We start from the raw sequence: 26,938 nt of genomic DNA, 5'->3' as shown, positions 1-26,938 counted from the left end.
ATAATATACATACATAAAGTACGGCAAGAATGAAAATGAGAAGATTGTGTTAAATACAAGTTAATAATACACCTGTGTGTAGAATGAGCAACTGGACAAGCAAAAATTAAATATCCTCCTGGTGGACAAAAATACAGGTACACAAGATATAACTTTATAGAGTATTTGAAGCATTTGTCATAGAAAATTGTTAATCATTCTCATCATATAATTCATCATTATTTTCCAACAAACTGGTACACATTTTATTTCCTCTGTAAGTGCCTCCGGATCCCATGAGATGGAATTGGTCACGTGATAAGTCAGTGAATGGTCCAGCATCAAAGAGTCAGTACTTCGTTTTAAATTTTCATGATTCCAGTAATTTACAGCTGAACTTTCATGCAAATCTGAAATTAGCATGGGGCAGAAACTTCCTCTATCATTTTAAAGGCATTATACAGTCATAACTGTACCATATTTCATTGTTTCATCGTTTTTGAGTGTCGTCTCTTGCACAGCTTTGCACAATGGCAGAATCGGGACAAAGCCAAAGGTCTCCTGTCAGTACGGGGCACGGATTATTGCAAGAAATATTTGCAAAATAGAGCCAAGCAGCATTTAGATGATAAAGCCAAAGATTTCTCTATCATCGTTGCAAAAAAAACACAATGAATCCCAAAAAAGAACTATGCAAAATGATAGCCCTGTAGTGGCATCATTTCAAGAAGAAATCCTGCATCTACAGATATGGGGACGCCATTACCGTCAAGAGTTTGTCACTTGACTGTGAAATCTCAAGAGAGTTGGTGATAGAAAAAGTGACATCTGCTCAACAATGACGGCACCCAGATGACAGTCTTACTGAATGACAAGCAACACACAATCAAGTGATGTGGGACCGAATTGAATTATTGACAAATTTGTTAGCTACAATAACAACTTTGAAGTCACAAGTTGACAGTCTTAGCAAAAATCCCAAGGATGCTGGGAATTGATGGACCTGCATGGAAACGTGTATGGATGGAAACAATTCAGCATAAAGAGGTAAGTGATCTAACACCACTGCGGGAAGTGAGGAAGATGTCGATGACTTTGTGCATAAACTTCAAAACTTAGTATATCACCATCAAATTTACCCTCAGATATTAAAGGAAATGACATCCTTAAAGAACTCTCCGACTTTTATGAAGTGCACGAACGTTGTGGGCCGCCCATTCAGGAGAGCTTGGCCAAATTTGTGAATGCAGGATTCAGGGCCCAAATAGCACAGGATAAATTTAAGGACTTAAGTGAAAAACATTTAAGGCCACAAAAATGAACAAAGCTACAAAACAAATGGATGCCGAGCTCCAAAAGTTCCTAGGAACTGTTGCTAAAGCTAGTGTTCCCTTCTCAGGCTCATGGATGAATTACTACATAATAAGTAAGATGGTACACTTGCAAATATAAATAAACTGCTTGCAGATGCTGGTGATGTATAGCAGATGCTTTCTTCTGTATTTTGTGACATGTCTCATAAGAGGAAAGAACTGATCAAGCCAGATCTCCATTTCAGTTAGCAGTATCTCTGTGCACCCCAAAATAAGGTAAATGACCTCTTTTTTGGAGATGATCTGTCCACAAAAGTTAAAAATATTGCAGATGCTCAGCAGATGGGGAACAAAGTATCTGGAAAGCTTTCAGCTTCAAACACTGGAAGATACTCATATTATAAAGGTGCTCAAGCAGGACCCCAAGTCTTTTTTATTCAAAATGGGGGCCAGGGCCCATCCCTATCAACGACAACCATATCAATGAGGACCACAGAACCTCAGAGGAGACCTTACTACCCCCATCAAGATTTGTGAACAGAGGCAGTGTTGCATCTTCCACAGAAACTGTTAAGTAGCTGTTTTCCCATTCATGACAGCACAGTTTCTTTCCCAGCCTTATATAATATGCCAGAAAATTTTGTTGCTGGTAAAGTTAGTCGGTGTGCTAAACAATGGCAGAAGATAACCTCTGATGCATGGATTTTATCTAATCTGAAAGGTTATAAACTCGAACTTGATAGCAGCCCAGTCCAAACTTGTATTCCAAAACAGAGAAAATTCTCTGACAAAGAATCCACTGTAATTACAACTGAAATTGATAAACTGCTGAAAAAGGAAGTATTGGAGAGAATAAACTTTGCCTGTGTAAAGTACTTGTCTAAAATTTTCACTAGAGAGAAGTATGATGGGAGCATCCGAGTTATTCTTAACCTGCATGCTCTCAATGCACATGTGGTACAACACCATTTTGAAGTGGAAACATTAAAAACAGCACTGACCATGGGTTGCAAAGATTCTTATTTTGCTTCTATGGACCTGAAAGATGCATATTACTCTCAACCAGTTGCCACCGCTTTTCGCAAATATTTATGCTTTCACTGGAAAGGACATTTTTATCAGTACACCTTTTTACCAAATGGACTGGCATCTGCACCACGAGTATACACCAAAATAATGAATCCTGTATTTTCTTCCCTGCGTAAGATGGGTTATCTCAATGTTGTCTATTTGGATGATAGTCTTCTTCTAGGTTCAACATACTCAGAGTGTCAAAACAATGTGTACCATACTGCTGTATTATTGGACGATTTAGGATTTACAATACACCCAACTAAATCCATTTTGCAACCTACACAAACTATCAGCTTTGTGGGATTTCTCATTAATTCAGTAAATATGATGGTTAGATTGACTGAGGGAACAGGCACAGGCATTAATTGAGTTTGTGAAACAGTGTTGAAGCGGAAACATTTGACTATTTGTGAATTAGCACAATTAACAGGCACAATGGTTGCTAGTGAGCCAGGCTTAGAATATGCCCCTCTCTAGTACAGACCTTTGGAAAGGAAGAAAGACAGATTACTGAAAATGCACAAGGGAAATTATGATGCATCAATTTCTCTTTCCAGCAATGCTAAAGATACAATTAAATAATGGATCCAAAATGTTAAATCAGTTTTAAGCCTATTTCCAGAGGTAACTCAGACATTATTATCAAAAGTGACAGTTCTCTTATAGGATGAGGAGGGGTAAATAAGACAGACGATGTTAAAACTGGTGGTTGCTGGAGTAGCACTGAGAAAATGAGCCACATCAATGTTTTAAAACTGCAGGTCTGCTTCCTGACATTGAACTCTTTCTGTGGGTACAGACAGAACTTACACATTAGGATCTTCATGGATAATACTGTAGCTGTTGCCTACATTAACAAAATGGGAGGTAGGAAGAGATTACTAGATCAAATGGCCCATGATATTTGGTTTTGGTGTATAGAAATTTTCGACAGATTTGGTTGAGTGCTTGCCATTTTCCTGGGAAGAATAACGCAGAAGCAGATCACCTATCTAGGAATTTCAGTGATGATGCAGAGTGGATGTTAAACAAAGCAATCTTTAATAAAATTCATGCAATATTTGGAAAGTTTGATACTGATATGTTTGGCTCTAGACTGAATCATCAAATTCACAAATATTGCATGAATTTTATTAAAGATTGTCATATAGACCTGACCCACATACATGGGCCATTGATGCTTTCTCTATGATGTGTTGTTCAGAAAATAGTAGATGCCTGTGCAAAAGTGGTTCTTGTAGCACCATTGCGAACAACACAGCCCTGGTTTCCCTGCCTTTTGCAACAAACTGTTCAGCAATCATACATTCTTCCACAGATTTGCTTCCTGTTGACCTTGCCTCAGCATCCACTCAAGGAATATGAACTGCAGAAAACCTGGCTAGCTGTGTTTCGCTTATCAGGAAAGCCTTGTTCCAAAAGGGCATATCAGGGCAAGCTGCCAGTGTCATACTTGACTCATGGAGAGAATCTACAAGGAAACAAAACTAGACACATACTATAAATGGTTGCACTTTTCAGTTGGGAGACATATTGATTCCCTTGATCCACCTGTAAATTTGGTCCTGGCTTTCCTGACAGCTGTTTTACTCTGGTTTAGGTTACAGCTCCATCAACACTGCCAGATCTGCTATATCTAGTTTAGTAAATTGAGTTGTAATGTTGACCTAGGTAAAAATGTGCTCATAAAAGGTTTTTTTTTGAGGAGTTTTTCTACATAGGCCATGTTTGCCAAGATATGGCATAACCTGGGATGTGAGAACTATGCTTCAGCATCTGGAAAAATTGTTTCCCTTGGGAAATTTTTCATTGAAACAAGTGATTCAAAAACTAGTGATCCTTACTTTGTGGCCAGAGATGCCAAACTCTGCATGTCATAAATATTGATGATATTACTATTTTTCTGATAGAGTTGTTGTCAGAATTAGGGACCTTTTGAAGCAAAGTAAACCTAGTCAACATCTATCACAAATTACTTTTTCCTCATATGATGATAAAAGACTATGTATAGTTGAAACCTTACAAGAATACATTAGCAGAACTTCTTCCCTCTGGGGAAATGAAAAAAAATTATTGAGAACCACACAACCTCCATTTAGACCTGTTGCTAAAAGCACCATAGCTAGATGGATCAAGACTGTTATGAAGGAGGCAGGGATTGATACATCCATTTTTGGGGCCCACATCACTAGAGCTGCATCAAACACTGCTGCAGCTAAAATGAAACTGTCTTTGCATACTATTATTAAGACTGTAGGATGCAGTAATGATTGTACTTTTCTCATGTTCTATCATCATCCTTTATCGGATAGCTTTGATTTCAACAGTGCTGCGCTTGGAAAGTCCCAGCTATAACAAATTTTGATTCAATCTCAGATGCTTATATATTGTTCTTTATAATTTTATCTAGTATCACAAATATACTTTATTTTGTCTTCATTGTTGTGCTTGGATGCATAAACTCTGAAATCTTATGGGATCCCGAGGCACTTAATAATAATTGCAAAGAGATATCGGAAGTAAATAAAACTTTGTAAAAGTTGAGGTAGGCTTATTTTCAAGCATGGGCTTATTACTGAATAAGTATAGTACACTGTATATGCTCTGTTCATAATAATTCTTCACTTTGTCTAGCTACATTATTATGGAGTGAAGCTATACAATGACCAAATGTGCATCTGCAAACTTGCATACCAACATTGACCAAGCCCACGACCCAAACCTACATTGGCAGAGATGAGATTGCAGGGACTGGTAAAGGTCAGCACTTCTGACCACTCGGCAACCTGGGGCTCCTATTTATGATGTATTACCGGTGCAAACACCTAGGCCTTATGTAGGAAAGTAAAATGATTCTTTTATGCAGATTCAAATTTTACCTAGGCACTTTACTCTAATGCTAAAGTCATTGCTCAAAGCTGTGTTCTGTTCTAACAAAGTGTTCTGAAAAGCCAATAGAATCCATTGAACAAAACAGCATTCAATGACATGTAAATGAAAATCAATTTACAAATCTGCCAACAGTAACATAATTTTAACATTTCTACTTTTCATTGCACTGTCATTACCTTGACAGAGATAAAGATACAAAGTTGACATTGGCTTCATAACTGACTGCTGTTAAAAGAAAGCCACGATACCTATACTGCCGACTTATTACCACTCTCATTTGTTTCCAAAAGTTAATTTAGGTGTACAGGATCATTAGAGACAAGCCTATTAAGTCAATTTAAGTTGGACAGTATCACCTTTATTAATTGGACAGAATCACCTTTATTAATTAGACAGAATCACCTGTATTAACTGGACAGTACCACCTCTATTAATTTAGGTCATTCTCCATGAAAATTACATTAACATGATGATGCTCATTTGTATGTTCTCTTTACCAATGGTTACTGTTTATTGCATTGTAAATTGAAAGGCATAAGCATTAAGCAGTGTAACCCAGTCTAGCGAAACTATCAGTCTGTTGGTTAGACACTCAACAACATAAAATACACCATATAAAAGGGTCTAATTACCAAACAGGAACATTACAGGTGCAGATACACCTTAAATTTGAGCTGATTATTGTTATGCTGTGCTGGACGCATCATCCATATTTAAGCGAGCAATCCACAGTATTTTTGTGCCATTGGCACAAAAATGCAGCCTAGACTAAACTTGGAAAATATGCATGTATTTCTACCTTATCAATGTGCACATCTCTGTGCCAACTGAAAATTAGCAATTTGAAAACACAAGAATGTATTCCAAATTAAAACAATATAACATGCCATTGAAGGAAAGAAACACCTTATCCTCTGCTAAGAATTTTCTCATAAGATTCATATGTACATGTGATAAGAACTTGCTTCTTTTTAACATTCTTACAAAGTTGCACAACATTTACAGTTCTACATTAACACAGTTCTTCAGTGTACTTGCCCAAAATATGTGTACAACACTCACTTGTACATAATTCCTGTTCCAACTTGTACTACAGCTTAATACTGTACATGTGAAATGTTACGTAGAATAGCAGCCTGCAACATGTCACTTCTCATGGACATAATACATCTAAATATTAAAAACACGCCAAATGATATGATTAATTTGTAACTTGTATGATATATTTGTAATACTTAAGCTTCCTCCATTTATATACATAATGTTATGCATTTACTGCCTACAGGCAACATACTTGGATGTCTGTTTAATATCATGTCCTATTATGTGGACATTCATGCATATCATTCAAATGTGTGAGCAGCTAATGTAAATGTCCAGTATATGAGGATAAAAACATATTAATGATTTAAGATTAATCAACTTTTAACAGGGACATTCTCTTTTTATTAACTGTAAGTTGTTCTCTGGAAGGAAGTAACATCTGAGAAACTACAGGCATTAGTTCATCTACATTTATGAAGCTTGGTGTCTGCTAAAGCTGGCCACACAAAGATCACACTGTACCAAAACTAAGCTGTCAGGAACACACTGCACAAGTTGTTAGAATTTGTACGAGTCACATAAATAAACCAACACCTTTTACTTTTACCTTTAACACTCTTCCATTCCCCACTCCCACCCACTCTCAAAACTGCATCTAGGATCAAATTTATGATACTTTATTTGTCCTCATGAAGCACCGTACAAATATAAGCACCATTTCTCCATCAATGTAGATGAAGTTTAAGTCAAAAGTAAGATGACCAATAGATGCACGAAAGGGTTTGCTCCTGGAGTGGGGGATCATAGGTTTCTTGCAATTGTTATACCCAATGTTCCCCAGATCTTGACAACCAATTTTTCTTCTGTAAACATCAGTCACTAACGGTGATAAAACTTTGGATTGCATAATATTTCCATTTTAAAACATTTTTGGCAATCAAAACATTAAAGGTTTGCAGATTTTTGCCAAGCTGCAATGCAAAGACCCTGATGACTGTTAGTGCAATTTATTTTCAAGGTTTAATTAATGACAACAGGAACTAAACTTATGGGGTGAAAATCCTACAGAAATAAAGAGTTTGACATGTAATTAATGAATTATGAGTCTGAAAATAAAACTTGTTATGGGAATTATTATAAGTGCTGATTGATAATGAGTGAACAATAAATGAGACCAAATTCAGGAACAAGAAAGTTCCATAGTGCAGCTCTTATCAAGTGGACCAGATTATACAGTGTGTCCCCACAATAACACGGTAGTTGGGAGCCACAGAACCTGACTATGTTAAAAGCAACCAGGTCAGTTTGCTGAAGAAAATGATGCATGTACCCCAACAAATTTGCAGGGGGGGTAAGTAATAAATGCAGGCTGTAAAATATGTGCTTCATTGGCACAGTTACTATCTTAAATTGATGCATATTAAATGGGAAATACACTGGTAGTGAAAACAGATAAGGCATATATAATATTTTACTTTATTTAGAGAACCATGGATTGGTACATATACATATACATGTATAATGTTTATTTTTGTTGCTGTAGGGTTTAATGCCATTTTTCAGCACGATAGGCTATACATGGCGGCCAGTATTAATGGTGGAGGAAGAACTATGGAAAACTCCGGAAATAACCACTGACCCACGAGAAGCTACTGTTTATATATACATGTCTAATGTAAAGTATGAATAGAGTATCAACACTGTGTACTCACCCACGATTCTCATCACATACACTGAATCCACAATACAAGTAATTCCATCGAAAAAATCCACACAGATTTAAAATATTCATAAATTTTGTGAAAGGTCATATAGGTCTGAATTCAGTGGATAAACAGCACAATTATGTAACGAATGATGAAACACATTTACTTTTCAGTACGTCCCAAGTCTGTAAAAGTTAGTTTGCGGCTAAAGCCGCCGTTGGTAGCATTCGTAAGCACAAACTTTTCCCTGCAAAAAAAAGAATCTACCACGGCACAGTAAAACGTGTTCCAGTCATGTTGGAAAACGCAAAAATCCATCAGATTCCATTGCTTTTATTTAAGTTTGGTATTGACTTCTTTGAAGAACAGTTCTTTGTTTTTACTGAAGATTGTAGTTGGCTTTCCTTGATGAAATGTACATGCATTATTGAAGTCACCGCTAAAGGCCAGCTTTAGAGAACCAAACAAAATGCCCGTTTCTTATTGTGGCAGCAACATCAAATAACTGTATTGCACGATTGAGTCTGATTGTTTGTCCCATTTGCTGAGTATGTTTTCACAACAGTCGGTGCTTCAAAGGTAACGTTTTCTTTGAAATTTCACTGAACTATTTTATCTTGGTACATTTGTAAAAAAGGAATTGGCCATCGTTTGGTTGATCGTAGTTACAGTTCCTCCCTGCCTACTGAATAAACCGTCAAGTAAGATTTTATTTTTTTACATTTGTGGTTGCGGAGTGTTGCTGCCTTCCACTCAGTTTAACAAAGGGTCAACAGACGATAGAGACGCAGGTGTTCTGGACTGATGACAAGGATTAGTACAGAACATGCGGGTGTTCTGAAGGATTTAATTCTGAGTGGAACGAAGAGGATTTTTACATACCATCCACACACAAATGTCTATGTAAATATGTTAATTACTAGCGAGTGGCTGAAAAACTGATGAAAGATAGATTACAAGATAATGCCTCGTCCGGTTGATCTCTGCTACCAGAAATGTCAACAACAATAAAAACGGGTATCTCACAACATGCAGTACTCATGCTCGATGTCAACATAAGTGGATGATGATATAATGATGTACTGTTAAGCTGTTTTGTCAATATGGATAAGGAAATTGTTTATGTAACAATATATACATTTCAGTGCATTTTATATCAGGTTTGCGGCTTCCTTTCATGGGGCATCTGAATTTCTCCACTCCAAGCCAGTGGTTGCATATACAAGTTTAAACAGCAAAAAATGTCGCCAATACAAAAAAAATCCCCATTTAGGAAAATAAAATCAGTTTGTGACATGGCGAAGCCCTACATGATCCTAGAATAATCATTTTACACTTTATTTTTTGTCCTTTTAAGAAGAAAACAACTTTATTTTTCGTGTACGAGAAATATACATATAAAATTTCAGGAGCCACTCCACGATCGTCTTGTATTATTCACGTTCAATCTCTTCCCCAAAATGATAATAAACTTTTTATGTTTTTTTTGTGTACTTTTCAAAAAGATTTTTTTTGTGTGTGAGAAAAATACATGTATATAAAATTTCGGGAGCCACGATGCAACAGTGTCATATCTGAATTCACGTTATAACAGAGTATGCTATAGTGGGGTCACACTGTATGTGTTTATTTGGGTGACTTAAGAAAACAATAAATTGGAAATAATACATGAATTCAAGAAAAAGATGACAGTGCACTGCATATGACAAAGTTAAGGTGGTAAAACTGTAAAAAAGCAAAAACAGATTATCTCTTTTCTTTTATCTTTTTATAAGTGCATTAAGTTCTATCTTGTATTTTCCCTTGTTACTTTGAAATTGTGTGTCCCCAAAATTTGGAAGACACAACTGGAATCCTAAGTTCACCACTAATATATGGCTAATCGGAATATATGCATAAATGGGTAGAAATCATAGCTTCTGTTTCACTCCATCACTGTCTAATATCTAATCAGGGTATGTGTTGTTACCAGCCACTATATAGTCTTTTAATCCCACTGATAGATTTCAAAAGTTGGAGTCTATTGCTCGCAACCTAGAACAAGTCTCAGATAAAATACAAGTCCCTCTAAGAGGCTGATGCTTTACTGTCTGAAAAGAAATCCAGGAATTCTAAATAAAAGCATTTCTTCATTTTGTTTGGTGAGTGTTCAAACCATCTGTGATATTTTTGTGCAATATGATTTTCAAATAGGTCAGTGTGGCAGCCATAATGGATGCAAGATTAGAACCAATTTCTCTAAGGACAAACTGGACATCATTATAAGACTTTTGATGAAAACTCCATATTGACATAACCTTCCATTCTGGAAAATTAGTGACAAGATTTTCAATATGTTCATTGTGGCAGCCATATTTATGATCAGATTGTTGTTGTTGTGGGGTTTAACGCCATTTTTCAGCACACGATTGGCTATACATGGTGACCAATATTAATGGCGGAGGAAGAACCCGGGAAAACCCCAGAAATAACCACCGACCCACGAGAAGCTACTGGCAAGCTTACTCACATATCCAAGCTTGTCGAATCCAACACTCGAACCCATGCATACAGAGGTGAGATGGCAGTGATCCATAATGAAGAGCACTTTAGACCACTCGGTCACTCAGGACCCCATGATGAGATTCTTACCATTTTCATTCAGGAAAAACTAGATATCAAAATTAGTCTTCTAGTGAAAGCCCCATTCTGATATAACCTTCCACTCAGGATGAGTTGTACTTGTAGTTGTTGCATTGTTCATTTTTCAGCACAAGATAGGCATTACATGGCAGCCAGTATAAATGGTGGAAGAAGAACCCGGGAAAACCCCGGAAAGAACCACCAACCCAACTATTGGCAAGCTTTCTCATGTACCAACATTGGCCAAGCCTGAGACTCGAAACCCATGCAAACAAAGGTGAAATGGCAGTGATCCATAATGGTGAGCACTCAGACACTCAAGTAGGATGAGTAGCAATTACAAGATTTCCAGACGGCTGCCATGGTGGACATACTGCATGCATCATTATTCAGTACCATGAAGAAATCTTCTGGTGAAAACCCAGTGCTGATACATGTATGGAGAAGTAGCAATAAAATCTTAAGTATGGTCATTATGATGGCCATACTTGATATCAGATTGACCCAATTTAAATTTAAGACTACATGTAACTAGACACCATCAGAATTCTTTCTGTGGAAACCTCATGCTGATACAGCTTTCCCTTTAGAAAGAGTTGCAATAACAAGATTTTCAAGATGGCTGTTGCAGTGGCTAAAGTGTCTGTCACATTGGCCGAGTTTTCATTAAGGACCAACTAGATATCATCAAAGTTTTTTTTAGTGAAGACATCATGTTGATATGACCTTCCATTTTAGTGGAGTAGCAGTAACAAGATTTTCAAAATAGACTCTGTGGTGTCAATATTGGATGTCTGAGCAGAATGATTTTCATTCAGGACCACCTAGACATTGGGGTGAATGTGTGTGTAAAGCTTCATAGCAATCTAGTTTGGAAGAGTAGCCATAACAAATACATGATGGACATGCCATCCCATTGTCTATGACCAGTGAAACCAAAAACTGAGTCACAAAATACTAAAATCAGGACTACAATGAATTGTTATTCACCTATGAAATTTTACAATGGTATAAGCATAAATTGTCATGCACCAAGTAAAAATAGACAAGCCCATTATAAGCATTCTTACATGTATTTAGTATGTAAAAATGGTAAAATGGGATCAGATTAAATTAGACCATAATTTTGGATGATGTAACCATTCAAACAAAGAGCTAACATTGAAATGTGTGCCATCAAAGTTACAAATAGAATTGACCTGCCTTTCCCCAAAAAAACCACTGAACCTTTGTAGCTTAATACTGATTATTAAAAAGTTATTTTTAAATATTCTGTTTTTCACAACATGACAGAAGAGATATCACATGAACTCTGAACATAATCTGAACCTCATTATGAATATTCAATAATATAACAATTTTAATCATAAGCCGTAAGTGTTCTGAATGTGACCTGCAGTTAATATCTGGGGTAAAACAATTCACCAATATACTGATGGATCAATACATTTGCCATGCCATACATATCAATAACGAGGTGGAGAAGCTGTACAAAATGATACTTGCTCTATACAAGTTACTTTAATCTTCAGCAGCCATGAATAATTATTAGTCATATGCCTTTTTATTATCTAAATTGTGAATTCTTGTGAAACAGATGTCACATGCATAGAAATTCATTCTTTTTCAGCAAAAATGAAAAAATATTGATAAAACCCACTTGCTTTCTACAGATCAACACAAGGTGATGTGGTTCATAAAAACTTGTCCTCATCCCTCACTGATTCCATGATAAATATCTTATCCCATAAGCTTTTTAAGCATCAAAGAGACATTCACAATTTGCTCCCCATGTATACTGAAGTACTTCACTCATCGTTTGATAACCACTTATATACAAAGTTTGTCTACTGATTCAAATTGTTATGTATATTTAATTTGTATTGTTTGATGGGATTTTTTTAATTTAAATTTCTTTTTTTTTTATTATATGATATGGATAATTGCATTTTGGACTTGACCTTGTCCAAAATCAAGTTCATTTTCTACCTGACCTGAATCATTGATTTTTTTTAAAATTCTGTAAACAAATAATACATAGCTAACTTTTTCTCTGTGAGTATGGGTTAACTATATTAGGGTAATTATCTCTACTTGAGTCAAGGACATCGTGTTTAGCATGCTCTTTATTATAATTTTAGTAAGAGACTTTCTAATTATAACTAACATTTTATCTTGTAAACAAACATTTGAAACCTTCAAGAATGAAACTTTCCATTAGGTAAGTTAATTTTTAATTTAGAAAATATTGTGACCTGAGATCAAGAGGACTGCATAATCATAATGTTCTAGAAAGTATTCATTCGTATTGTAAGATCTGAGCAGAAACAATTGTATTATTGTTGCCTCCAGTATTTTAATAGGGCTGGAATTTGATTATTCAAATTCTTTATTTACTGTTAATACAAAATGCTCATCATCTAAAATTATATTCTTGGAAATTGAAACATGGATTTATAGTGAAATTTTAAATATGGATATATTCTTGGATTGTATTATTGTGATTCAACAAAAGACGTTTGGCACATCACTATGACACAGGACATCACAGGCACATCAACACTTCCAGTGATGGATTTATTTTAGAACACCACTAAAACATTTGTTCAGAACTTTAATCATTGGGACTTGTGTTTGAAATTCAAGATTATCTGGAATTTACTTTGCAATACCACAAGTTCATTTTTATTCTTGGTAAATTAATTATCTTATTGAATTTTACAAAACTTGGTTCTCAATCTTCTCTATTTCTTATTTTAAGACCAAAAAGTGGTAAAAGTATGTTGTTTACTTCAGTCAAACTTTAAGACTATACTTCTGGCAAATCATGCAGTGAAATATATTACAATGAATTCTGATTGGCAGTTATTGTCCAGTCTAGAGTACACAATAACCAACAAACAGCTTAATGGAATATACTATGTGCATGATACGCAGGAAGTATTGGCAAATCAACTGAGAAACTTCATGCAAAAGTGGTTATTAAATGATCTGTGAGGTACTTAAATCACTTATGAAGAACAAGTCTGAAATGTCTCTTTTAATGCTGAGATACTGAATCACTAACTAAACATGATAAATAAAATTAGCACAGAATCAGTGAGGAGGCAGATTTCAAACCTTACGAATTAGTCACCTAGTGTAAATTTTCACATTTTTTTATAGATGAAGAATGAGTGTTTTAAATCATTTTCCTTCTTCATTGACAAAAACAAGTGACTGGCCAGAGCAGTTACAATGCACTTGTAGGAAGTACAATCTGATAGATTTTGCTGGTATTCATCCCCACTCCCAAACCAGGACTTTCTAGACGAGATTTTTCTGGAAACTGCAATATTTCTTTGATTTTGAAGACAACACCATAATGTTTTCAAAGTTTAAGTGAAAACTTAAAATTTTTATACAATGTTTCAAATAATTCATGCAGAACAAAACAAAGGGTACAGTGGTCTGGATGAGTCATACATCCAATCATATTAATCAGTCTGAAATGGCCTAAAAGGCTGAATTAAAATCACTAACAACTAACAATTAGTCTGTTTCAAAGCATTTTTGTTATATTGTCATGGATGAAAATAGCATATAAATAAATCGATGCTAAGTCTATGCCTATACATAATCAGCATACTGGAAATAGGTCAACATACATAAAGGGGCACCACTAACCACTGACAGGCCTTCTAAAGATGGAAAGAATATCATGCTTACATGTGTATCCATAATGAACCTGTTCACCATGTATCATTATCTATATCTGCACAGCTTTACTGATTTAAGCCCAAGTTAATATTGCACATTTGTAAATAATTTTTTGAGTACAATTAAATGTAATATATTCAGTGGCATCACTAGGGGGGTGCGGACCGCACCGGGTGACACCATCTCAGAGGGGTGACACCAAAATGAAAAATTGCAAATTTTACAGAGCACACACTGCTCGGTCTAGTCGGATTTCATAAGCGGATAACCGATCATAGTTAAATACATGACTAGCAGGCACAGCAGTGGCGTCGCTAGGGGGATGCGGGGTGTGTGGACTGCACTGGGTGACACCATCAGAGAGGGTGACACCAAAATGACATTACTAAGGATTCTGTATGGCCTGTTATGGAAGGAGGACCATGGGGGATGCCACTGATATATTAAAATTACACAGGGAACAAACAAGGTCTTTAACAATTTAAAAGTTTCACCAAAATTTGTTCACATTAAAGTTATTGGCATGTTTGATTTCTTGGGGTTTACCTGTAATGAGCAGTGCTGAGCACTTTCCATTCCAGATCTTACATGAATATAGCTTGTCTTTGCTCATTTAACTTTAGTCTTCTCCTATCAGTGACCAGTATTTTAATTCATATTTTCATCTTTGTATGAATTCTTTTCAAATTAATAATTCACTGAATTAATGCTAAATTGTTTATTTCTACCAGTGTTTCTTAAAACTCTAGTCTTTCAACAATCCAACAATGAATGTACACTACTGCCTGTGGTGGCTGTCAACATAAACATGCAACATATGCTATGTAAAAAATAAGAGAATGAACTTCCTGGCAGAAAAAATACACAAGTTTGATTTTCTGATCAATGTATCATAATTTTTATATTAGGGTGCAACTGCAGCATCTACAAATTCCTTTTAGACATTTGGTCCAGAATTTGCTGTTATAAAATGTGTTACATCTGTAAAAAATGTCATTATTTAATGAAACAGTTGACAAAACTTCATGCTGGTAATTATCATTTGCAGTCAACAATAAATGATTATTGGTCAAATAAATTCAAACACTAAAGATATGCCCAAACTTTGCTGTGTCTGCAATAACAGTTTTGATTAAATGCCATCACAATATCCACTTGTTCAGCAAGAATGCAGTCATTATTCTTCACCATGCTTTGACACGTCAGTTATGTCCTATGTGTTACATTCCAGACTAAGAAAATTTTCATGCCAGTCCCGCAAGCTTCTGATTACATTTCACCCTGCAATGAGAGTAATGTGTTCATCTAATTCCTAATAAAAGTCATAGCTAGATAGCACCAACATATTTTCCAACCCAGCTTTTGGAATTTTATAAACTGGTTTGGTGCCTAAATGTTACATCTTGAATTCTAATAAAACAGACTGATCCAGTGGCCTAGTGGTTAGAGCATCCGCCTCGGATGTGGGTTTGAACCCTGTCCAAGTTATATCAAAGACTTATAAAAATGGAACTAGAAGCTGCCTTGCTTGGCACTCAGCATTATGAGGTTAGTGTTAAGACTGGTCAGCCTGGTGTCAGGATAATGTGACTGGGTGGAACATCATGCTACATGTCTGCGGCATGATGCCCCAGTGCTAGACATCACTATAAACTGTCACACTGCAGGCATCGTAGCGATATGACTGGATTTGTTTTAAAGCTATGTTATAAATCCAGATCAAACACACTCTAACTAAATACTGGCATCAACTGTAAAAATAGCTGCCAGTTTCTACATCAAGCAGTGCTTACTTTATGACATCTTTGTGTTACTCATTTACGATAGCTAGATGCCCTATAAAGCACAATTTTCATTTAATCTACACACAAAAGAAAAATGTCCATACCTTCTTGCCATGGTTGCCTCTAAATAAACAACCAGTTATATACTGAATTTTTGTTCCATAAAGATGGAAAATAGTTTTTAAAAATTAATAAATTGGCAAGCTAGTTCAATGGACAGGCTATTTTGCATTATATTAATGCATAAACAGTTTGAGTGTCTGAGCTGGTTTCATCACAGCCTATAGTATGATATATTATTGATACACATTTCAACTTGATGACCTTTCATCTTGTTAAGGTTAAAGTGATAGGGAGGTGCTGTTTACATTTGTTGACAAATCGGATGTATTTCTAGCACACAGATTACATTTATTTATATGCTGTTAACATCCACGATGAAATAAATACTACGTACAGACAACATGTGATTTTTTCAACCTTTTAGGCCACTTCAGGATGCTCCATTTGATTATGTTTGATTCATCTTAATGACCACACCATATGCTTTGCACTGCATGAATGCTTTTAAAATATATTACCAATTTTATGTCTTCAGTTCAGTTTGTAAGGCATTATGGTGTTATCTTCAAAATTAAAGAAATAATGTACTTTCCATGCACATGGAAAAACTTATCTAGAACAAGTCTGAATGTGGGAGCGGAGATGATAAACATCCAAATCGTTCACAGTGTACTTTCCTGCTGATACAAAACAATTCAACAAGCTTACTAAAACTCATGCAGTTTGGAATCTGCCCCACTGCTGAGTCTATATTTTATGATGTGGGCATCTTCAGTCACTGATTGCATTTATCAGTGTAAAAGTGTAAAAGAAGGTATTGCAGACTTGTTCCCCTTCTACAATTTAAGTATGTTAGCCACTTTTACAAAATGTTCTTCTGTTGCTTTGCATTCATTTGGATCATGTTTGGGTGCCAATATTGGTGTGTTATGCAGACTATTTAGCTACAGTTAGTTCTGCTAGGCTGTTATGGTTTTACTCATGACCTGAACAAATAATAACCACCAATCAGAATTGAATACGTCTTTCACTGCATGAAACATTGGAAATGTAGTCTTATATAAAGCAAATAAGATGTGAAGCAACAGAGAACTCGTTACAAATATGGTTATTAAATGATCAGTAAAGCGCTTCAACCATACACTGGGAACAAATCTTAAATGTCTTCTTTACATTGATATGTGTTATTGTGGCCAAGCATCCTGGAAGGATAAAATGATCAGCATGGGATTGAAAATGAAATTGTGGAGGGGGCAGATTTCAAACCATGCGAGTTAGTCGCCTTGTTTTTGTTCATGTGCCTGCAATGGAACTCATATGAATGCTTAATTTAAAGAATAAAAAGGCAAACAACAATTATTCACCATGGCTGAAGATTTTAAAAACTTGTAAAAAGTCAGTATAATTTTATATAGATTCTTCACTGTTTATAGTAATATGGAAAAAGTACTGATACAGCAATATATCAATTAATTGGTTCACCCCTACATAAATTCAAGTGGGTTTGACATCACATTTCTTCTCCAGAAAACATGGTGAAATACATGGTTGATTCCAAATGCCATACATTATTAAGTCAAAGAAAACTAAGAAGTAGAGAAACTAACTGATTTTAAAAATTAGTTTTGCAGATGGTCGAGTGCAATATGAAATTGGTTATTTGGGGGTGACAATTACTAAAAATTAGCTTCAAATGTGATCTTGCAAGATGGAAATAGTAATCCATTTTCCTTTATATTCTTTGAAAGTGATGGCCTCACAAGTCAATGCCAGGGACTGTCAAGCTGGGGACTACATTCCATGAGTGACAAGTCTATGACTCATCATCTTGAAAGTCTGTCAAATTCTTCTTTTCCATTTGTCCTTTTGGTTTATAAATGTTGTCATCAATTTAAACACCATTAAAACAAGAAAGGGCATCCCTTATTGACCAGACAATTACAGGTGCTTAAGCAGACATTCTACAGAATATCAGTTTCTTTGAAATCGACACAGTAGAGAAAGACTGTTACCGAGTCACACTAACTTTATGCCACTTTGCCCAAGTCTAGTCATTAGCTATTCTGCAGATCATGATAGTCCAGTGATATACATGTAAACAGGGATAGTATCAACGATACTGCAAAATATATAGGACAAATAACCCATCAATGTTTCAAATTAAATCTTTTCTGAACCTTTTGTTATTAATATCAATGAGGAACTATCCTACTCAGGTGAATTAAATTGCTGCCAATATGGAGTTTCAAAATTATTAACATGGGCAATTTAAACTAGTATTTTTGCCATTATGTGTTGTCATTTTATGAGTTCACAAATAAAAATATGAATGATTGATGCCCTATATTCTCATGTTCAAAGCTTATAAATGCAATACATGAACTGCATTCTATGCTTCAAGGGGAGGTTGTGAATGCACAACAGCGATTCAGCCAAGTCAATTATGGATGAAACAGATTTTTGCAAACTGAACAGAGTCTGATTTTTCGTTTTATTTTTTATGCTTTTCAGCATAAGTTTGCATGGGATAAATTAAGTTTAAAAAATATTTTTGTATTTCTGGAGAGAGAAACTTGTTAAAACAGACAATAAGCATATAAATTTAAACCCCATACTTAAAAGGCATGAAACAATTCATCAATATATTGATGCATCAATACTTCTGTCATACCAATACACATACTGATCCAAGTGGTAGAGAATCAATACAAAACAATACTTTAACTACAAGTTACTTGACTATTTCAGCAGTCATCAATAATTAATAACCACTTACCCTTTGTATTCTGTAAATTCCACAAGCACTCAATTTTGTCAGTAAAAGCAAAAGACACACCTACTGAAAACACATGCCTGCCTTCTACAAATTAACTCAAGGTAAAGTGGTTCAAATCTGTCCCCACCCCATATAGCCGATTCCATCCTAATTATCTTGTCCCAACCATATGTTATGTGTAAAGGAGACATTTCAAATGTGTTCCCTACACATTATGAAGTACTTTACTCATCATTCAATAATAACCAACCAGAACTTAATGTATCTTAATCCCTGCATTTAACACAAGAGATGTTGGCAAAGCAACAGAGAAACTTCACACAAAAATGGTTAATAAATGATCTGCAAAATACTTATATTGTACACGAAGAACAAGTTTGGAATGTCTCATTATAAGGTGAGATATTTAATCTGTGAATGGACATGAAGATGGGATAAATAAAATTAGTGCAGAATCAGTGAGAGAGCAGATTTCAAACTGCATGAGTTTGCCGCTTTCTGTACAATCAAAATTTATTTTTGAATGACAGGGGAGTGTTTTCAATAGTGTCCCTTCTTTACTGAAGAAAAAAAAACACATGCCTGATGCGGTGGCAGTTGTTATGTATCTGCAGGAAGTATAATGTGATCATTTTGTTGGTATTTATCCCAACTCCCACACCTGGATTTGTTCTAGATGAGATTCTCCTTGCATAAAGAAACCACACTATTTCTTCTGTTTTGAAGATAATATCCTAATGCCTTCCAAGTTCAAATGAAGACATGAAATTGGTAATAAGTGTAAAGCAATCATGCAAAGAAAAACAAAGGGTGTAGTTACCAACATGAATCCTGCATAAGATCAAAGTAAGCAAATGTGTAAGAATGGCATATATAGATGCTACAGTACAGCTTAAATCTATTTTCAGAATTACATGCAATGCAGTGGGGTACTTAATCCCTCCACTTTTCACTCTGCGATGGAGCAATAAAATACTAACTAATCACCACCACATCTCGGCTGGCACACTGATGGCATGTCCACCATGGAGCAGCTGATTGGCATTGATTGATTGATATTTGAACAGCCAATCAATGAAGACCACCCATAGAAAGACAGATGTGTGATTAAAAATCGAATGCTATTTCACCAATCAATGAAGACCACCCACAGAAAGACAGATGTGTGATTAAGAATCAAATGCTATTTCACCAATCAGTCATCTTTATTCTGATCATATATATGGACAATAGAAATTATTTTGAAAAGTCCTGTACATTTAGAAAACTTGCGCGATGACTTGACAAGAGGCCCATCATGCTGAGCATCTCTTGAACAGCGTAAATTTGTCCTACTGTTTAAATATGAAAAGAAATCCTCTGAGGTATGGATAATTAAACTGCAAAGAGCCAGTTCTGTTTCACAACACAAACAACAACAAAAAGAAATGCTGAATTTAAAACTTAAATGCAAACCACATGCTTAGTCCTTAAGCAGTAATTGCCTTGTCACAAGATTGAATATACACACACACAACTACCGACTAGATCAATTCTGAAATCACGTGTGCTGGATGGGACTGGCAATTTAATTGTTTGGAGCTAAATTATTATTTCCGGGCATGGTACTGTTTTTTATTTCATTCATCACAAGATAGGTTTGTTTCAAGTAAAGCAAGGAATGGCATAGTGTTCTTTTTTATAAAACAAGACATAAGTTTTCAAGCATTTATCCTCCCCCACTTTAGAAAAACTTAAACGGTCTCACCCGAATAAAGACTTGGCTTCAGCAGATGTTCAGCAGATATCAAGACAGTGACCACTGTAAACACCATTATAAAATGTTAGCACCAGAAGATGTCAATTTCAGCTTGGAAAAGGTACATGTATATCAAACGACTGACTTGACGCATTGCACATAATACATGTAGTTCAAGTATGGTCCAGTCAATATGGAAGTTTTAGTGATTGAAATTTGGTTTGGTGCCATTCTGAGGAAAGTCGGAGCCTTTTTTAACATTTGCCCCTCCCCAACACGTCATTTGGGTAACTATTGCAACTTGTGCTATATTGTTTCACATCAGTCAAATATGAATGCAATTTTGTTGTTAAGTTGTCTGACATTTATTGTTCTTTTCACTGCAGAGTGCAAAAATACTGAATTTCATATGATACTTAGCAAAACATATTGCAAGAACTACAAAGGAAATAAGGATATAAATATGTCTGTATATTCTGATAACATAGTATTGAGAGATTTTTTTATTAAAAATAAGATTCATTGCACCAAATGTACTCTAAACAGGTCCATTAGCACTTTCTGAACTTTCTGTTTAATGTTAAGTATGTGTGTATGATTTGGTTTTTAACTAACCTTAAAATAATTTCAGTCAGATTGCTGCAATGTTGGCAGTATGACTGTTTACAATGATGTCCAGCACTGGTGCATCATGGCGCAGACAAGTAGCATGTCCCACCCAGTCACATTATCCTGACACCAGGCCGAGCAGTCCTAACACAAACCTCTTAATGATGAGTACCTATAGAGACAACTGCGAGTGGCACTTTTCATAAGTCTTTGGTATGACTCGAATGGGGGTTCGAACCCGCAACCTCCCACTTCCAAGGCAGATGCTCTAACCCAGGGGTCAGCAACCTATTTTACATAGCATGCCACTTTTGTCCAGATTAATTACAAAATGAATAAGCAAAGAGTAACATTGTTAAAATCGAGATTTTTGGCTGCCCTTCATGTGACATACAAAACATCTTGACGTGCCACCTTGTGGAATGTGTGTCATAGGTTGCCGACCCCTGCTTTTTTGTTTAAACAAAAGCAACTGTTGTCTGATAATTACTTTTCATTTTTAAACAGCAGGCCTCCTGGGTGGTCATTTCCTGTTAAGTAGAAGATTCTGTAATAAGCAGTACAAAGCACTAAACCAATATGAGATACATGTAGAAACCAAACATGGTACTACTGATAGATCTTTTGTTTCCATAAAGCCATGGCAGAAAAATTTAAATTTGAAACCTCTCCTTTTATCAGTTGATTGCTTGAGAGAGAGAGAGAGATTAGGAATCAATCCTATGTCTTCCACTGAATTCATTTCAGCTGCAAAGGAGTATACCAAATACAGAAATTGGCTAAATACTATTGAAACAATCTGGTTTGCATATCTTATTATTTTTTTCTTTTTGTTACCTCAATAGCCAAATGTGCCAATAATCATAAACAGGAAACTGCATTGAAATAATTAAACGTCTTAGATCTATATTACAATTAGGTTACCGAGGCCTCATTTCCATATTACTAATTAGTTTGTTTCTTCATGACAAAAATGGTGTTTTTATATTTTCCTTACAAGACTGATTAAATAACTGGACACGTGGATAAAAACATGTAGAATGCCTTAAACTTGTTGAACATATGAGATTTTACAATTTTCGACATTATTATTCTTTTCAAAATACGCTGAGGTTAGATTAATTAGAAACAATTACTTAACTTCCGCTGTTAATGACTGACCCATTATTCGAGCTGCAAACTACAATGCGCAAAGTCAAATGGCTTCTTGTTAGAAATGTACCTTTCCCACACTGAAATTGACATCATCTTTTGATGCTAGTTCATAATTGTTTACAATGGTTACTATCTGCAGAACATCCACTCAAGCTAATCCTTTATTTGAGAGCCCATTTAAGTTTCCAAAGGGTCATATCGTTTTAAACAAATTTATCTTGTGATGCAAGAAAGAATTATAAATATGCCCCAGTCATAAAGAGCCATGAATTAACTAACCAGTCCCATATAGTAAAATCCAGTCAGAAGTGAACTAAAGTTCAAGTTGTGTATATGTATATTCAGTCTCGTGACTGGGTCATTACTTTTCAAGGACTTAACATGTGGTTTGCAGTTAACTCTATATTCAGTGGGTTTTTAAATATTTTTTGGTTTTTTTGTTTAAAAATAAAGCGACTGTCGTCTGATAATTACTTTTCATTTTTAATTAGTAGCATAACTTTACATTGTTCAAGAAAGGATCAACAAAGTCTAATACAGGCCGGGCATAGGTTTTGTTAAGATTTCTTTAAAGTAAAGCATAAATTTGTTGCAAAAGGTGTTAATCAGCCTTTTGAAAATGAAAAAAGTACAGCAGTATTAGTACAGTTTTCAAGGCATCATGACTACATTAATATTATCTAAACTTTGATTTTGCATCAAATCTATAGTCTTCATTAAAACTAGGCAAGTGTATAATCATCTGATAAAGATGTAGATAAATTGGCATCTTTTTCTCTCTCTCTCTTTTTCAAGAGCATACTTGCAGGCATCATATAAAGTAAGCCATGCCCATTTGAGAGCAACCATGTCCACTCCATGGTGGTCATTTTGTTTGACTCAGTGGGGAAGTGTGGTGTGCTGAGTAATTCTCTGCAAGCCAACACAGCAAATCCACCAGGAGTGATGGTGGATGTTATTTTTCTTAATCCTCTGCATTCTCTCTCCATCACCACCGTGTTGTGTGGCATTCCGAAAATACACGTGAGCTGTACTGTTAGTCTAAGTCTACTGGAAATAAAACAAATGTCACCACACACAAATGGGTACCACCTATTACAGACAGACCTTCTAAAGATGGAAAGACAATCAAGCTGATACATGCACTAATAGTAATAATGTATCATCAGGGGTTGTGTATCAAGAATCAAACTGATATGAAACACAGGCGTATCATGTCACCCATAATACTTTGAATCAAATTTTTCTTTCCTTCAGGCAAATATGTTATGCATTTAATAATTAAACAAAGACATATCAAAACACTGGTTTACTGATTTTGTTTTATGAAGATGAATGATCAAGAACTGTCAATAATACCAATTAGTGTCCAACTCTGTTGAGGCAAATACTGCCATCAGTTATGCAGTTTCCAGTCAACTTTTTGAGCTTTTCAGGATCTACGGAATATATTAAATATTTATGTATATCAAGCAGTAATTTAAAAAACAACTGAATATAGCAGCTCTTTTGCAGCTAACACACTAAACAATAAACAACCATCTCCATCAGCTACCCCATTAACATTCTGTGACATCATTATGGAGATAGTCTATTTTACTTGTTTATAACAAAATGTTTGAAGGTATAAACATCATCAATGGGATTAATTGATGAGTTTACTTTCATAATTAAACTATTCATCTGCTGGCAATATTAGCTACTGAAGGCATACATATTTTCACTGGCAATATGAAATCAAGAGCTCTTTATAAATATCTTTGGTATGCGAGTACTGCCGAATTACACGAAAACGGAATCCAAACAAGTCGAGTATTAGACAAGTGTAACGTAACTAAATCTAACTCCTTCGGCTAATTGATTGAAATCTTGTACAACTCAAGTGGCTGAACTGGGCAAAAGTCATATTAATTTGGACGATGATTCATATTACGAATCACGCCCCCTGCATTGCTTGTATATTCCAACAGACAAGAACTTCCTGTCATAGTATGAAAACTACCTGCCAACAATGGCCTAGCGCGTACCTTCTGCAATCACATCTTCAACAGTAACTGTAAACTTCCCAACTGTGAATGTCTTCCCAATGAAAGCATTCTGCTGAGTTGACGTCTCTATTTTTGAAAATAACTTCTTCATGTCGGGTCATCGATTTTTGTCACAAAGGTCGTCAGATTCTCTCCTGTCCTTAACAATGACCATTCCCAATATACAAAGGGTCACTTTTCCTAGCCCCTCTATTCAATTTTTCGTGTTGTCCACAATGCTGTAATCACACTTTTGATACAAAACGTTGCCAACATCTAGCGCACCTGATACATCAATAAGGATTGTACAGCTACAATCTCGTCTTCCGACTAAAATCACGTGATTTCGATGGCACTATTTTCTTGCGGTTCCGTTAGCCTCTTTATATACGTATGAACCTAATCAATGTGGCGAAGGAAAAGGCGGTGTTTATAAATCAATCTGAGCAATAAAACGCACAAAGTGTTTCTATCAGTTAACTATTCCTAACTTATATCGCCGGAGGGTCGATGAAATCCCGCGAGACTTTTAACATAAGTAGATCATCTGTTCGACGGATGAAAGAGAATTCGGTAGCGGACTGGGTCCGTTTACAAAAAGAAAGAAAGAAAAAAAAACACGCATAGCCAAAAGCCGGTTGCTAAGGGGTTTGTGTAACCTGGTTTTATATCTGGGATTATGTCGACAATCGGAAATCATATATTCGAAATGTCGATATATTTATCCTGCATAAAGCTTATCTGAAGTTTAAGAGGAGGTTATCAGAACGTTGACTATCTTAAATTCATAAATTTTACACAAAAAATGCGCCCTGTAATGGTAGCCACGTGTACTTTGGGTCAGTATCGTCAGGCATATCTTGTTTTCATTTATCTGGTTTCTGAAGACAAATACTATTTTGCTACATCATCAGGCAGAATTTGTTTCGGCGTTTACAAATTTGTTCTGAAGCAAATGATACAATTATATCAGCCCTACAATTACTTAAATTAGGTTACGTCACATTTAATATGCTTAGTGAAATGTATTCTCTGAAGAAAGACCTAAAGATTGAGAGTGAGAACATGTGTTTCAATATATTATATCTACACAGAGAAAGACCTAAAGATTGAAAATGAGAACATGTGTTTCAATATAGTATATCTACGACAGAGAAAGACCTAAAGATTGAGAATGAGAACATGTGTTTCAATATATTATATCTACGACAGAGAAAGAGAGGGTATGTTTGTGATTACAGGGGGGCAAATAGAGAAAGAGATAGGTACATTACAAACTGTCTGTATAAAAAAAATATGGAGAAAGTGTGTATATATATATATATATATATATATATATATATATATATATATATATATATATATATATATATATATATATATATATATATATATATATATAAGTAGTGAATGGGGTCACCTTAGCGTCAAGGGGAATTAGCATTAAAAAACACCCTGGGTCACTTTGGCGTCAATGGGAAATTTAACATTACGAAAACCCCTGGGTCACTTTGGCGTCAAGGGAAATTTAACATTACGAAAACCCCTGGGTCACTTTGGCGTCAATGGGAAATTAACATGGGAATAAATTGTGGGTCTGTTGAGCGTCAAGGGGAAATGGAACGGGGTCGGTACCCTATTTTAATAAGGTTCCGACCTGATGGGTCTATGGAAATGGAACAGGGGAAAAAATTGAAACAGGGAGGGGTCTCTATTTTTTTTTAAAAAAAATAAAAAAATAAAAAAATGGGGTAGGCAATCGAAAGTCTATCTCTTTTCGAGAGATTGGAGTTGCCCTGAAAAGGGCCTTTGGGTTTATGTTAATATGCCCTTAACATAAAGGGCATCTGCAACATCTTCTTCGTCTTAGGCTTCGTCTAATGGTAGGTCCATAGACTAAAACTCTTTTGAGGCATCCTTGCCTCTCCACGTAAATCCTACGTATCCAGAGGCTTGTGGCGGTCCTATGGACAACTGTCCACTCGGATCGGACATACATCGGTATGTCCGTCCTGAACATCATCGTTGACACAAGCGTAGAAGATTGCACATCGGTCCACATGTTGAGGCGCCGAGAACAAGTGAAGGGATGCAGTGAACTGCACTTATATATAGGGAGAGAAAGGATTGAAACGATTGAGTTTGTTGACCAATCCAAACACGCGTTACAAAATTCAGTCAGCCCGCATCCAGTCCGAAGAGAGCAGTCTGTGACGTCACGTGGTCTATATAGATTCGCTAGCGCCTGTGCGCAGTCAATTCATGCGACAGTTATTCAACATGACGGAAACTCAGAAAACGATAAATTGGGGTGCACCAGCAGTGGAGACCACCCAAGGGAACCTGGACTTACTTTCAGAAGAGGTGAATTGGGATTTTGTGGATTTTCTTACCTCGCAAGAATTTGTTCCGGAACCTTCGTCACCTTCATTACCGCACGTGGAGAATTTTAGACAG

The 26,938-nt window shown here is 35.7% G+C and overlaps 1 protein-coding gene across 1 annotated transcript in view; it reads right to left on the bottom strand.

Annotated features, from left to right (window-relative positions):
* Positions 1–25,224, bottom strand: part of LOC149805993 (uncharacterized) — a 120,191-nt gene extending 94,967 nt beyond the window's left edge. Inside the window, exon 1 of the mRNA XM_089950802.1 lies at positions 24,482–25,224. Coding sequence (XP_089806928.1) covers positions 24,482–24,593 — 112 coding nt within the window. The 5' untranslated portion in view covers positions 24,594–25,224. The remainder of the gene's footprint in view (positions 1–24,481) is intronic.
* Between the last annotated feature and the right edge of the window lie 1,714 nt (positions 25,225–26,938).

This window comes from Sinohyriopsis cumingii, chromosome 2 (assembly GCF_028554795.1).
Source record: "Sinohyriopsis cumingii isolate HCF-2022 chromosome 2, ASM2855479v2, whole genome shotgun sequence".
Taxonomy (NCBI): Eukaryota; Metazoa; Mollusca; class Bivalvia; order Unionida; family Unionidae; genus Sinohyriopsis; species Sinohyriopsis cumingii.
This window is presented reverse-complemented; position numbering and strand designations above follow the sequence as displayed.